Raw genomic sequence first — 12,540 nt, 5'->3', positions numbered from 1 at the left:
ACACACACACACACACACAGAGTGAAGTGTCATAAACTCCCAGCTGAAGGCAGAAGAAACAGTGTTTTGTGTTTGAGGTCTGACAAACAACAAGTCCGAAGTCCCGTTCAGGTCCTGAAGAGGCTGCGGTGATTTAGCTTATAGAAGAAGACATTTTGGCGTCCTGTTGGCGTCCGCACACACAACGAGACGCGAAGTCAGTTTACAACTTGCTCGGACGTGTCTTCGCTTCACTTCAGGAGTTTGGGAGTTTTCGCACCCGCTGACTTTGTTCTCAGTAGCAGTTTAAAGGTTCAGGTGAATGTTTGGAAGTCAGCTGGCAGAAACCCTGTTATGGTTTAAGTGTATGGCGTTAATTCATTTCCCCCCCCCTCCTCCACGCCGTCCCGCACAGCTGAATACAGGCTGATCCAAATCGCCGTGGAGACTCCATGTTAACTTTTTCTGTCTCTCTCCGCAGTGGTACCTGGGATAGGGACTCCAGATGCCCCTCCCCCCTCCACCCACCTGTACGACAGATCGCTGCAGCCTCCTCCTCGACCTTTGACCTTTGATGCCAGCTGCGACAGAGAGTCCTGTCTTGCCCCGCCCCTACAGCCCTCCCCCTCTGCGCCTGACTCCACCCCCACCAGCGCCAGACACAGACTCAGCAGCATCAGCATGGCTACAGCGGATCAAACGCACCCCAACCACCCACTCTGTAAACTGTACGTCATAGACTTACCTGTAGACATATGGTTCATATGTCGATGTCCGTATATAGTGCCAGACCCCCCACCCCAAAACCAGACCAGGCTGAGAAATTCGTGGGGGGGTTGAGCCCTTCAATTTTTGGGAATGCCGCAAGACTGAATCACAGAGCTTCCCCCCCCCGGAGAAACTACCTTCCCACTCTCCCATCATGCTCTGCAGTGTGTGCATCCAGTGGACTATCATCGGTACAATGCCCTCCCCACACCCACCAGCCGACCCCCATCCTGGTGGATCCCCGATGGCTTGGGTTTGGTTTGGTTGGTGAGACGGGACGGGATGCGTCGTGGCTGGGGGAGAGGGGAGGTGTTACCTGGCTCAGATACCACCAGCTAATACCCCCGATCCCCCCCCGCCTGAGCCCTAACACACCTCCCGGGATGGACTCCACCCCCACGTGACCCCGCCCCCTGGCGGGTAGCACGTCAGGGAGGGAGGAAGTCGACAAGGCTCTTTCCAAGGACATGAACCAATGCTTAATGGAAAGACCTGACCTGACGGGGAGGTGGTGTGGGCGCAAACAGACGCCCTGCCTGTTTCACAGTAATAACATGAACTACACATGGAGGGGTGGGGGTGGGGTTATGATGGGGGAGGTCAGGTGGAGGTGGGGTTGTACACGTGGGGAAGCAGGGGTTTGTTGATGTGAAGTGTTGCGACCAGACGCTGGTGGATCCAAGCTCGTTTATCTGGGAGGCTTTGGCTTCATGGCTCATTGATTTTTCTCTTTTAGCCGTCATTTCAGCTGGTCCCCTCCTCTTCCTCCTCTATCCATCCACCAGTCTGGGTGAAGCTACAGCATGCTAAGGGTGGGCAGAAAGCTCTGGTGTCCGAAACGCAGCAGGCAGGCAGGCAGGCAGGCAGGCAGGCAGGCAGGAGAGAGATGAGTGACTAAAACTTTACCAGTGGAATATTGATTATGAGGGAAGTGCAATTTTGTTGGCTAGCTGTTGGATAGTTAAATATCTTTGTAAGATAGCTCGTTGAAATCAGTTGTTGAAAAGTATATATAAAATATATTTTTCTTCCTAGTCCTCTCACACCTCTGGGACTCTAAAATATTGGGGTACAAAAGACAACAACACAGCATCGAACTAGAAACCATAGCCTTGTGAGAAATAAGGGGAGCTGTATTCACATTTATTGTTTATTATTTGTTGTTTGTTCATCTTGTAAAGCTGTTAGCGTGGTAGAACAAGAATCCCTTTAAGAAAATATCATTTTAAACAATCAATTTTTTAGAGCATTTCTTGCAGCTTGAGTCTGCTTTTCATTTTTGTTTAAAAGAAAAAAACGCTAAGCGATTAACTTATTTTAATGAGCACATCGTTTTACTTCAAGAAAAAAAAAAGAAGCTATTTGAATTTCTCATGAGGCGAAATCAGGAGAAAATATAATGAATGAATTTAAGCTTAAAAGTAATCATGTTTTTCTCCGGTTTCTGTAGGCGAGATAATCTTTAAACGGCGCCGCCTGGTGACGGGCTGCCCAGTGATTGGCTGGGTCTCCCCTCCAATCAAAATCACTTATTCCTGCAGTTGGCCAATGGGCCGTGAGTGTGTAATCAGGGGGTGTGGTTTAGCGATGAAGACGCAGAGCAGAGGGTAACTCTCTGGAAGCTTTCGTCCACAAATAGACAAGACAGCCGAGCGCTTCACATGCAACTTACCATTTTATTGAACTTCAGTTTTGTTTTTCCTTTCCTATACTATATATATATATAAATATATATACACACACACGCGCGCGCGCGCACACACACACACACACACACACTCTTACGACCATCCAGCGTCGAACAAAAGTGAATTTAAGTGAAAAAGTTTTTAAAAAAGAACAAAAAAATCTGCATGTTCTAGTGTTAGTGACAAATTTTTCCATAGATGATGTAGTTAGTGAGATAAAGACACTATATTGTAATCCCAACATCAGGCACTTGCCAGCAGCCGTCTATTACTTTGGCCCCGTCGAGGCCTTTTCTATCGCTCTCCTTCACGAACAACCAGCTCTCTTCGCTTCTCGGCAACTCTCCGTTCATTTATTTCTACTTCCTTCCCTTCCTCCTTCCTCCTTTTCCTGCAGCGACAGATCACTTCTGCTTTTCAGTTCCAAGACGTTCTCTTTCATCCGTACGTTATCATATTGCACGAAAACAATTGTTCCTCATCGATGTGCCTTGAGCTACGGTCCAGTCCTGAGAGGTTGCACAAGATCCACTGTGGAGAGTCTTGTTTTATTGTTTCTTCCGTTTCTTTCTCCTCCTTCTTTTATTTTCTTAATTTTCCCTCCACGCTCCACACCTGAGATTTTGTAGGTAACGGGAGCAATTAACGTCAAAGCGTTAAAGCTGAAGAGGAACGCTGTGATTTCCAGAATTACTCGCTGGTAGTATCTCAGTTTTAAGAGGTCTCAGGCCTGCGCTGCACTGCTTTCTGCCCCCCCCCCCCCCTACCTGCAGCGCCGAGCGGAGACCTCACAGGTGAAGTCTACACCAGCTACAATCAGGTCACCTCCAGATCTCTGCTAACAGACGGCAACACGGTGAAACTTTGTGAAATGAGCACCGAGTCAGAGGCTATGTGATGCCGGCAGGAGTGACGTGCCGACGATGAAAGTCTCATGGAAAAACAACACGAGGTTAACGGGCCATTTTCAGCTGTAGCGCCTGTTAACTGAGACTCTGGTGTAGCGGGTTCATTCAGGTTAGCTGCAGAAACACCGTATAACATTAGCTAACAGTCTAGCAACTAAAACTGGTTTGAATTGGAAATACGTTAAAGTCCCTAACAGTTCAGTATAGCAGCTACGTCAGTTTGGTTCAGCTTTGCTAACTGTTTACTTTAGCCGCTAAGGGTGTTCGGTTCAGGTTAGCTAACAGTTCAGTTTAGCTGCTACAACAGTTTGGCTCCTGTTAGCAAACTGTTCAAATATACATCTATACTTCACTATACAAGTGTGGCGGCGATTTCATTGAAATTATAAATCTGTAGTGACGAGACTGTTAGGATAGGGCTGTTATTTATTATGTGATACAATTAGGAAAATTGTGTTTTTCAAAACACGTACACACTGAAGTTGATATCTGAGAACAGACTGACATATTGAAAACACACATTTCTTGTCACTTTTCCTGTTGTTGGCAGTTGAAGACAGTGTGCTCATTTCACTAAATTTCGTGCTGCCAGGATCTTGCTAGAGCAGACGGAGCTTATAACCGCTCACGGCTGGTAGATTAGTACAGTTTACCATCTTTATCCCCTTCATCTTGTCCTTTGTCTGGTGGGATGGTTTTTACTTCTGTTGCTGCAATCTCCGAACAGCAAAAACTTTCATTTTCAAGTCTTCCTGATTTTATTTTTGGTTCGTTCTTCTACTTTCGTTCCCAGAAATGAATAATGAGGACATTAAAATATGCAATACCTGCTTGCACTCCCTTAGACTTATTTTGTCTTACATTATTTATTTTGTTTGGTTTTTCTTTCTCTTTAATTTCAACCAAAGTTGGCGTGCACGTGACTGGCATCGTGCTCCGTGGTCGGTCCCTAAAAATGGTGAAGCCAGCCCCACGGCGGCGCTCCAGCCAAGCTGAGCCACCGTCGCTCGGGGAATTCTACTTCCTTCCTTCCTTCCTTCCTTCCTTCCTGTTTTGATAATCTACCAGACAGCCGCAATACTACATTCGGGTCTCTCTTTCCTAAAGGTTTTTTTTTATTTTATTATTTCTTTGGTCACAAACAAGCCTTAAACAAGTCCAACTTCTTCTCCATCGCGCAGAAAACAGTTTATCGTAAAACACTTCTGATGACGTCCAACCTTTTAACCGCGCCCCGCCCTGCTTGGCAGAGGTTTTAGTAAATAAGTTGTTTACCTGTTCTGTGTTCAGTCCGTCTGTCAGACTTGACGGACAGCGTCGTGACGCCGTCGGCTGTGATGGTTTAGTAGTTCCACTTGTGTGGGTTGTGTGTTTCCTCTTAGCGTGACATGTTTGTTTTGTCTCTGTTCTTGCCTACCCTTTAGCAATGAGTTGGGCATTACTTCCTTAATTATCTGCACTAAACATGAAATAAATGACAATAGAGAAAAAGTATTACATTAAAAAAAGCTTCCAGGGCTTAAAAAGAGCGAAGGGAATAAAAAAAAAATAAAAAATTGCACGGACATTTTTTTAAGTGTCACAAAAACCTTGTGAAACAGCCTAGCATCTAATCAGCGACTTTTGGCTGTGTGTGTAAGATAACGACAAAATTGCACCCTTTTTAAAGAAAGAAAAAATGAAAAAGAATATAAAAGCAATAGTTTGGGCAGTGTGTTTTTTTTGTTCTTGTGTTGTGTGTAATTTAGTTCTGGTACAGCAGCGAAGAGACGCAGAGAAGAGTTAGCTCTGAACGGACGGGAGGGCAGAGCAGCAGGGCCACTCGGCCTGACTGGGAGACGTGTTTGTATGTTGTATAGTTTTATTAATTACACTGATTTTAAAGCTGCCCTATTTTATAATGCAGGACTTTTGTAACATTGATTAAATGAGGAAAAACTAGTGTTGTGAATTTTCTGATTGTTTGTATCGAGGCCACATTACTAGAACTGGTTTGGTTTGTTTTCTGGGAACTGGATATAAGTTGAAAACTTAACTGTTTCCTCATTTACTTTATTTTTCTTTATTTGCTTTCCTTTTTGTATGTATTTAAGGACATTTCCTCTGTTGATGGTATAGCATATTCCTGTACTTAAAGTATAGGGCGCTGTGGTGATAAGACCATTGTAAATGGATGTTACAGTATGCTGTATGTTTTGAAGGTTATTTGTTGCATCAGTGTTGATGAAGCTAAATCTAGGTAATTCTGAGGAAAATTGGTAAGAAAAGCAAGCGTTTTTTATGCATTTTAAAAGTTTAGTTTTAGGCAGGAGACAATGACATAGCCAGCCAAAGGATGCCCCTACTATAAATGCATCTAGGCATCTTTTTTTGTGTTCACCATTCCATGCAGGAAAATAAACAGCTTGATTATGCAACATGATTCTTTTTCTTTTCCATCTCTTTCTTTCTTCACTGGCCCACGAGATCACCTCCTCCTCCTCCTCTTCCTCCTCCTCTTCCTCCTCCTCCTCCTCCTCCTCCAGCCCTCCCCAAGCCTGGAGGTCCACTCTGATCTCCGTCCATCCACACATCCACTGCTGCTCATCACAGCATCACGTTCATGCAGCAGATAATCGGCCGAGGAACGACGGACACTTCCAGTGCGATCAGAGTTTCTGCTCATTCCCTTCAGGTTTTACAGCTTTTATCACGTTCGGAGACGTTTACCTCCTTAAATATTCTGAGACGAACAGTATGATGTCCCGCCTGTGAATAAGCAAGGCCCGCACCTCGTCTAACCTTGTGTGCTGAAAGCAGCGGCTCCTCACAGTCGCCCATCGCAGGCTACACTGGATGTGTTCATCCATAGTTCTGCTGCCACGTCAAAAAGCATTTTGACAGCGTTCACAACTACGGCTGCAACCAACAATTATTTTCAGTATCGATTAATCTACCGATTATTTTCATCGTTCATCCATTTGGTCAATAGTATGTCAGCAAACAGCAGAAAAAGCTCTCGAACCCAAAGATGTTGTGTTTACTGTCATCAAGACCAAGAAAACCAGTTGACCCCTTCACATTTGTGAAGCTGGAACTGGTGACTTTTTCCCTAAAAAAAAAAAAAAATTACTTCAACGATCAATCAATAATCGAAATAGTTTAATAATTATTTCTCAACATTTTTTCCAGCTGTACTCACAACCCAATACACAATCAATGTAGTTACAGAAGCGAGCTGGAAGAAAATGTACTTACAGGTTCGGAAACGTGAGACAAGCTCTGAGATACTGTTTCCCTCCTGATAAACTCGTGTTGTTTTTTTCAAACCTTAATTTTAAATTCTAGCGGTAAATCCAGATACCACAAGATACCAAATACTGTACTGAATTTTGGGGAAATGTGTGTAAAATAATGCGTAAGAAATCCAAAATGTTGCCATTTGCTGAAATGGTGAAGCCATAAAAAGCGTGTTGGGTTTGGAACGAGCAGAAACAGAATGACACCGGATGCTTTTAAAGGCAACATTTAAGTGGCAAAGGAAAAGTCTAAGAGCTGAAGATTTATTGATTTTATAGACTATAGCTGGAGGAAGAGTATTGCTTTGGTTTTGTCAACAAAAAAAAACAAAAAAACAGTCCAAATTTAAATTAAAGTAGTGGAAGAATGAGCAGCAACTCAAATCCCACTGGAACTGGAGTCCTTGAAGGGAAAGCAGTGAAGTTTTCCAGTTCACTGGGTGGTGGTGGTGGAGGTGGTGGTGGCGGTGGAGGCTGCGGAGGGGCTGAATGTGAAGCTCGCTACACCACGTTCTCCTCCTCCACAAAGCCAACAGCAAACACAAATCAAAGCCGAGGCTGAGAGAGCGATGAGCCCATAAGGCCAGACGCTGCATCCGACCAGCTGAAGCAACGAGCAGCGCGTGCTCACACACACCAGCAGGGACGTTTTCTGAAAGCAACCGCCGTGAATTGACATGAAATTTCTCCCCAAAACAAATCTGACAAACCCCTCTGAGCTTCTAACCGCCCGATGAATCCTGCAGCTTCCTCCGTTCACTCTGAATCTAGAAAACTCTGATCCAAAGCTTGTCCAACCAGCAACGTGAGCGAGAGCTGGAGTCAAAGACTCTTAAGAACTCCGTCTCCCCCCTCCCAATATCCCCGTCTCTCCTCTTGCTTCACCCCCACCCCGCCAAGAGTTGATTTTTGGATTTTGCCTTTGAGGAATTCTGCCGCTCCATCAGGAAACAGGGTTGAATGAAGGCTGGGCTTTTTACGCTTTAACGCCTTTGTTGTCTTCACGTTTGTCCAAATTCTCCCGGGCAGACCGGACCGCTGTGCGAGTCTGCGCTTTGGAGGGGTCGGGACGTAATCGAATTTGAACGGCTTGTCGTGAAGAGGGGCAGAATTCTTCAGGCTTAGACCAGGGTATTTTTAATCCACCCAAGTACTTTCAATCACTTTAGAGACCTGAGTATGTGAATTATAGTAACGCTGAACGTACGGGACTCGCAGAACAATCATACAAGGAACGGGGAGCGCTTCAGTGGCACCTGGAATCCACCTCCAGCAGCTTTTACTCGCTCTAAACTGATGTGAATGAAAACGCCAACGTTTCCCCCGTTGTTGTCTTCGGCACGAAAGCGGAGCAGAAGGAAGCCATCCTTCACCGTGCCGGCCGTGCGCGCGAGCCGGAGAAATGAGTATAAATGTCATCGCTTTAGAGAGATGAAGGAAAGTCATTGGACGAGGAGGCAGGTAACACTGAAGCTGCTCTCCAGCGCTCAACTGTAATGAATTACAGTGTCACTGCTCCTTTGCAAAGATATTTATTTGTCCTATTGCAAAAACCATCACATGGTGCTAAGCGTTAAATAAAGCCAGTGAAGGGGAGGTAAGCTGGAAAATGTGACAATTTGAACTTACTATCATGCTTCCTGACAGCGTATCAAAGCATAGCAGTCTAATCTGCATGAGAACTATGCACTGACTAAAAACAAACACCCACACGTGCACGCGGCGCGGCTCACGTGCACGCGGGCGCCTGCCCACGTGGACTTTGGTATCTACTTTGTGAAAATTTCAGCCTCTTCCTTCTTTTACGATCAATCCTTCCGTTTCCAGATCCCAGCTTCTACGGACCGAACGAGTTATACGAAAAATCTGAAAAAGAAATGAAATATAAAAACAAACCAGCATATTACATGATATATTGAAAAAGATCAAATGTAGTGCCTGTGAAAACCTGTATTATAATGCTCTTCTGAATACTGAATACAATAATTGTTTGTAATTGTTGAAATTTCTGACCACCAGTAGCCTTTGCTGTCTGTCAGGCCCCTCTGATTATAGCTAATGTACAATAATCATAAGATATAACTGCATGCTCTTCCATAATCGCCTAGTAAACTGTTACGATGACAACAAATGAGAAAAAAATTTACAAAAACCAGATTGTTATGTTACTGTTTTGGTTCCTCTTTCTTCTTTTTCTTACCTCTCCCTGTATGCCTCAAACCTTTTTCTGCTCACTGTCTCACCTCCTCTCTCTTCATCTCTTCATGCTCACACATGGGACTCTTTCATCACGGTTTTCTACTGTGTGTCAGTTTATTGTCATTGATTTGATGGGTGTGCCACCATGATGACTGCCCCGGGCCGTCAGCGGACTGCCGCAGCCTCGCAGGGTTTTAATCCGACAATCTCCAGCTAACTTTTAACATCAGCAAACACCCGACTGGTCTGGCCTCCCCTCCCCTCTCCTTCCCCTCGCGTCCATTGACCGGCAGGCTGAGAACTCTCTGCGTGGCTCTGGGTGAATCCTCCTCCTCCTCCTCCTCCTCCTCCTCCCCAGGCAGTTTCCTGCAGAAGACTGAATCGATGGCCTCTGCCTTTTTCTGCAGCGCTCAGCACTATCCGGGACCGAATCCCCCTCCTTCCTCATCGAGCCTCCGCTGCGTCTCCCTCGGCAGGGCTTCAAACGAGCCGCCGCTCCTTCAGGATGAGAAAGGTCTAGAAAGAGAAAGAGGTAGCCAGCACCTGGGAGACTCCCCCCCTCCCTCCCCCCTCCCTCTCCCAGTCCCAGGCCAGCCGGGGTCGATTGGCTTGTCTAGCTCACCTCCAGTGGCTCCTCTCTGTTTTCGACTCGCAGCTGTCGATGCAGCTCAGCTCTTTGAAACTAAACAGTCTCTTCGACTTGTGCATCTCTTTTAGGCAGAAAACTTTGGGTTGACAAACTTTGTTGATGACCAGACTGTTTTGTTAAAGGACAATGCCACTGATTTTGTCTACTTTACATTACTGCTAAAGATTTTCCAAAGAATGCTGTAGTGTTTTACATATTTCAAATGCTTCTTTCCAAATCGTTCTGGTAGGGCATGGTGTTGTGTAAAAGTTTTCAGTACCAGTACTAGTTCTTCACATCCCTTCAATTTATGGGTGTTTCCCCAAATGCTGTATAAACTAGAACCCAACTGAAAAATCACGTGGGCCAACATATCCTGCCGATATTAGCTTCCTGCCGATATTGGAGTATATGTCAGCCACTGAGTAACAAAATAATGTCAGTACAGAAACGCCAAAGATACGTGTGTGATCCATTGCGTAGTTTGTCCACCAGAGAGCGCTGAAAAGTTTTAATTTTAACTCTGTAAAATGTCCCAAACACTACAGAAAAACAGATTTAAGGAATCCTGATCAAAAATGTTTATTTAAACTCTTGAATATCTAAATCGTATCTAAACACCCAGTATCGATCGGCTGTAGTCTGCACTGTTTTCCGATAACGTTTGCTAAATGAAACCACCTAAAACTGGCGAAATTCTGATTTAAATCGGGAACCGTCAAGACTAGATTATGTATCTGACAGTCGATACCAACCTTCAGTGCTAGACAGTTTTTCATTCTCTGTACTGGACACATTTTAGCTTGTACTAAAAAGTACTGAGGTTCGATGCCCAGCCTCACTCCCAGGGAGCTCCTGGTTTCATCCATTTAGACCAATTTTCTAATTGAAAACAAATTTTCAAAGATGTGAAACTTGCTCAGGTTAGTTAATCAGACGTTTGCTTCATTTTTTGGCAAATTCTGTTCATCACCTGAGAAACAGCAGTTAACAAAAAGTCTCACCCCAAGGTCCATTTAGTAGCCGTTCTGGAGCTTTCTGTCCAATCACAACATTCGTTATTGTTGTGTGGAACCTTTCAAGTCAGTCAGTCTTACAGCTGCATTACCAGGAAAGACGGACACGATGTTCACTATGATGGTTTTTCTGACTGTAGAGTCGAGAGAAGGGCAAGTAAGACGAGGCAGGTTTATTTCTACAGAACGTTTCACACACAAAGTCAATCCAAAGTGCTTTAAATAATCCAAAAAGAAAGAAAAACTGCAGAAGAACATACAAATTAAAAGAACAGAAATCTTTTTAAAGCAAATTAAAAAAGTTCCTTGAGTCTGACTCGAGCAAGTTTCAAGTCTTTAACAGTTTAATTTCATAATTATAAGGAAGTCAATGAAAATCAATGGCTGCCAGGAGATAAAACTGTATTTAAAAATATAAAACACGACAGCGGGCTTTGAAAATGGTTGGCAGTGTACACGATATGTAGTAGACGGACTAAAACACGCAAAAACATTGGCACGGTCCTTTAGAAAGTGAAATAGAACAGATTAGAATAGAAATCTTAGCATCCAGATGTAGAAATGTTCATCACTGTGTTCAAATTATCAGCTAAAACAAACCAGGGATCCGTTTTTTTATGATACCTACGGCCCAGAACTGCCCACATTCACTTGTTTTCCAGCCGATCGCCAATACTGATAATCGATCGGCTCGATTAGCATCTCTCGTTGCCTTTCACCCAGCCCTCTGGAGGCGATGCTAACTGTAGCTAACCCACGACAATCTCGAGGAAGGAGAGCTTTATCTTGACCCCGAGCGTCGCCCGGCGGGCCGCGTCCCCCTGCAGTCTGAGTCACACATTCACATCATCGCACCGTCCTCACACGTCCCATCATCCCCTTCTCACTGCCCAAATCGCTATAGAAACCAGACGACATCCTCATCCTGACCACGACCCGTTCGGTTCCTCCGTCACCACCTGACCATCGACTCCACCTCCATCCTCACCCAGAACTGACTTAAACCTTGTGCCTCTACAACTCTTTTATGGAACAGGGCGGTGTTTTCTGCCGCCGCGTCGCACCGCTCCACCATCTGGTGTCACACTTTTGTTCAGCGTAAACTAGTGTCCATTAGTTGTGTTGGGTGCCATTGTTGTCCATCCTCTGTGCTCTGAAGCTGTGAGCTTGCACTGACTTCTCCGTTGTCCTCTCTTGTCTGTCAGTTCTTCAGTTTGTCACTTTGTTGTTCTGTTTTTGTTTCTTTCTGTTCTTCCCTTTCCGACCGTTGTTTCCGTTGAACTGGTGAAGTGTAGGCCCATCCCTCTCGGCCCCATTAGTGACTCCATGTCCACGCAGACTCAATTTACTGGAAGCAAGATGTGCATTTCCTATGCAACGACGACAAAAAATAAAGACGCTAATGCTCTATCGACCGGCTCTCTGTGTGTTTTTCTGTTGTATTTGTGTGTATTTATGTATTAATGTGACAGTCTTTCAGTGCTGTTGTGTCCAGATCTTATATCTTTTTTGCAGCAGGACCACTGAGTTTAGAAAAAGCCTTCATGCCTGAGACTTGTTCTCCGTGTGATTCCTTGTTTAGATTGTATTTCATTATTTGTAGTTTCTAAGTTTGTAATTAAAGATCATGGTATAGAGCCCTCAAATCCCCAGATTTCCTCGCACCTCGCTGTTACTGTGTACTGAGACTGTGAACTGCTGAGGTTGAAAACATCTGTTGGTAGCTCCTCCTGGCTGCAAGTGGGATTTTCCTTCTCTGACAAAACATTTCGGCAAAAAGCAGAACTTTAGAGTAGACTTTAGAGTGCTTCACAGGGCAAATGTTTTAGAAATGAAACCGGAGGAGGACGCATCTGAGAAGCTGAGTGTGGGAGTATTTTGGGTTCGCAACAAATCAGAGGGCTCAGCTGCTCGCTGCCGCCCCAGTGAGGCAGCAGAGGCACCAGGAATCAGTGGAGCGACGCTGTTCACCCCGCCTGCCGACTCCCCGTCTGACGCCACGCGGGAAATATAAAGGAGGCTAAAACCCTCATGGACATCACTGGCCACACATGGTCATGTGACAGTCACTGCTCA

At 45.0% G+C, this 12,540-nt stretch overlaps 1 protein-coding gene across 9 annotated transcripts in view; it reads left to right on the top strand.

Moving 5' to 3' along the window:
- The window catches only part of nfia (nuclear factor I/A), a 204,408-nt gene extending 192,532 nt beyond the window's left edge, over positions 1-11,876 (top strand). For all 9 annotated transcript variants that reach the window (XM_044198953.1, XM_044198948.1, XM_044198952.1 and 6 more), the window contains one exon: positions 461-11,876. In XM_044198953.1, the coding sequence (XP_044054888.1) occupies positions 461-554 (94 nt within the window). In that variant the 3' untranslated portion in view covers positions 555-11,876. The remainder of the gene's footprint in view (positions 1-460) is intronic.
- The last annotated feature ends 664 nt before the right edge of the window (positions 11,877-12,540 follow it).

The sequence above is a fragment of the Siniperca chuatsi genome, linkage group LG6 (assembly GCF_020085105.1).
Source record: "Siniperca chuatsi isolate FFG_IHB_CAS linkage group LG6, ASM2008510v1, whole genome shotgun sequence".
NCBI classification, from domain to species: Eukaryota; Metazoa; Chordata; class Actinopteri; order Centrarchiformes; family Sinipercidae; genus Siniperca; species Siniperca chuatsi.
The sequence above is the reverse complement of the archived record's forward strand: the minus strand, read 5'-3'. Positions and strand labels throughout refer to the sequence as shown.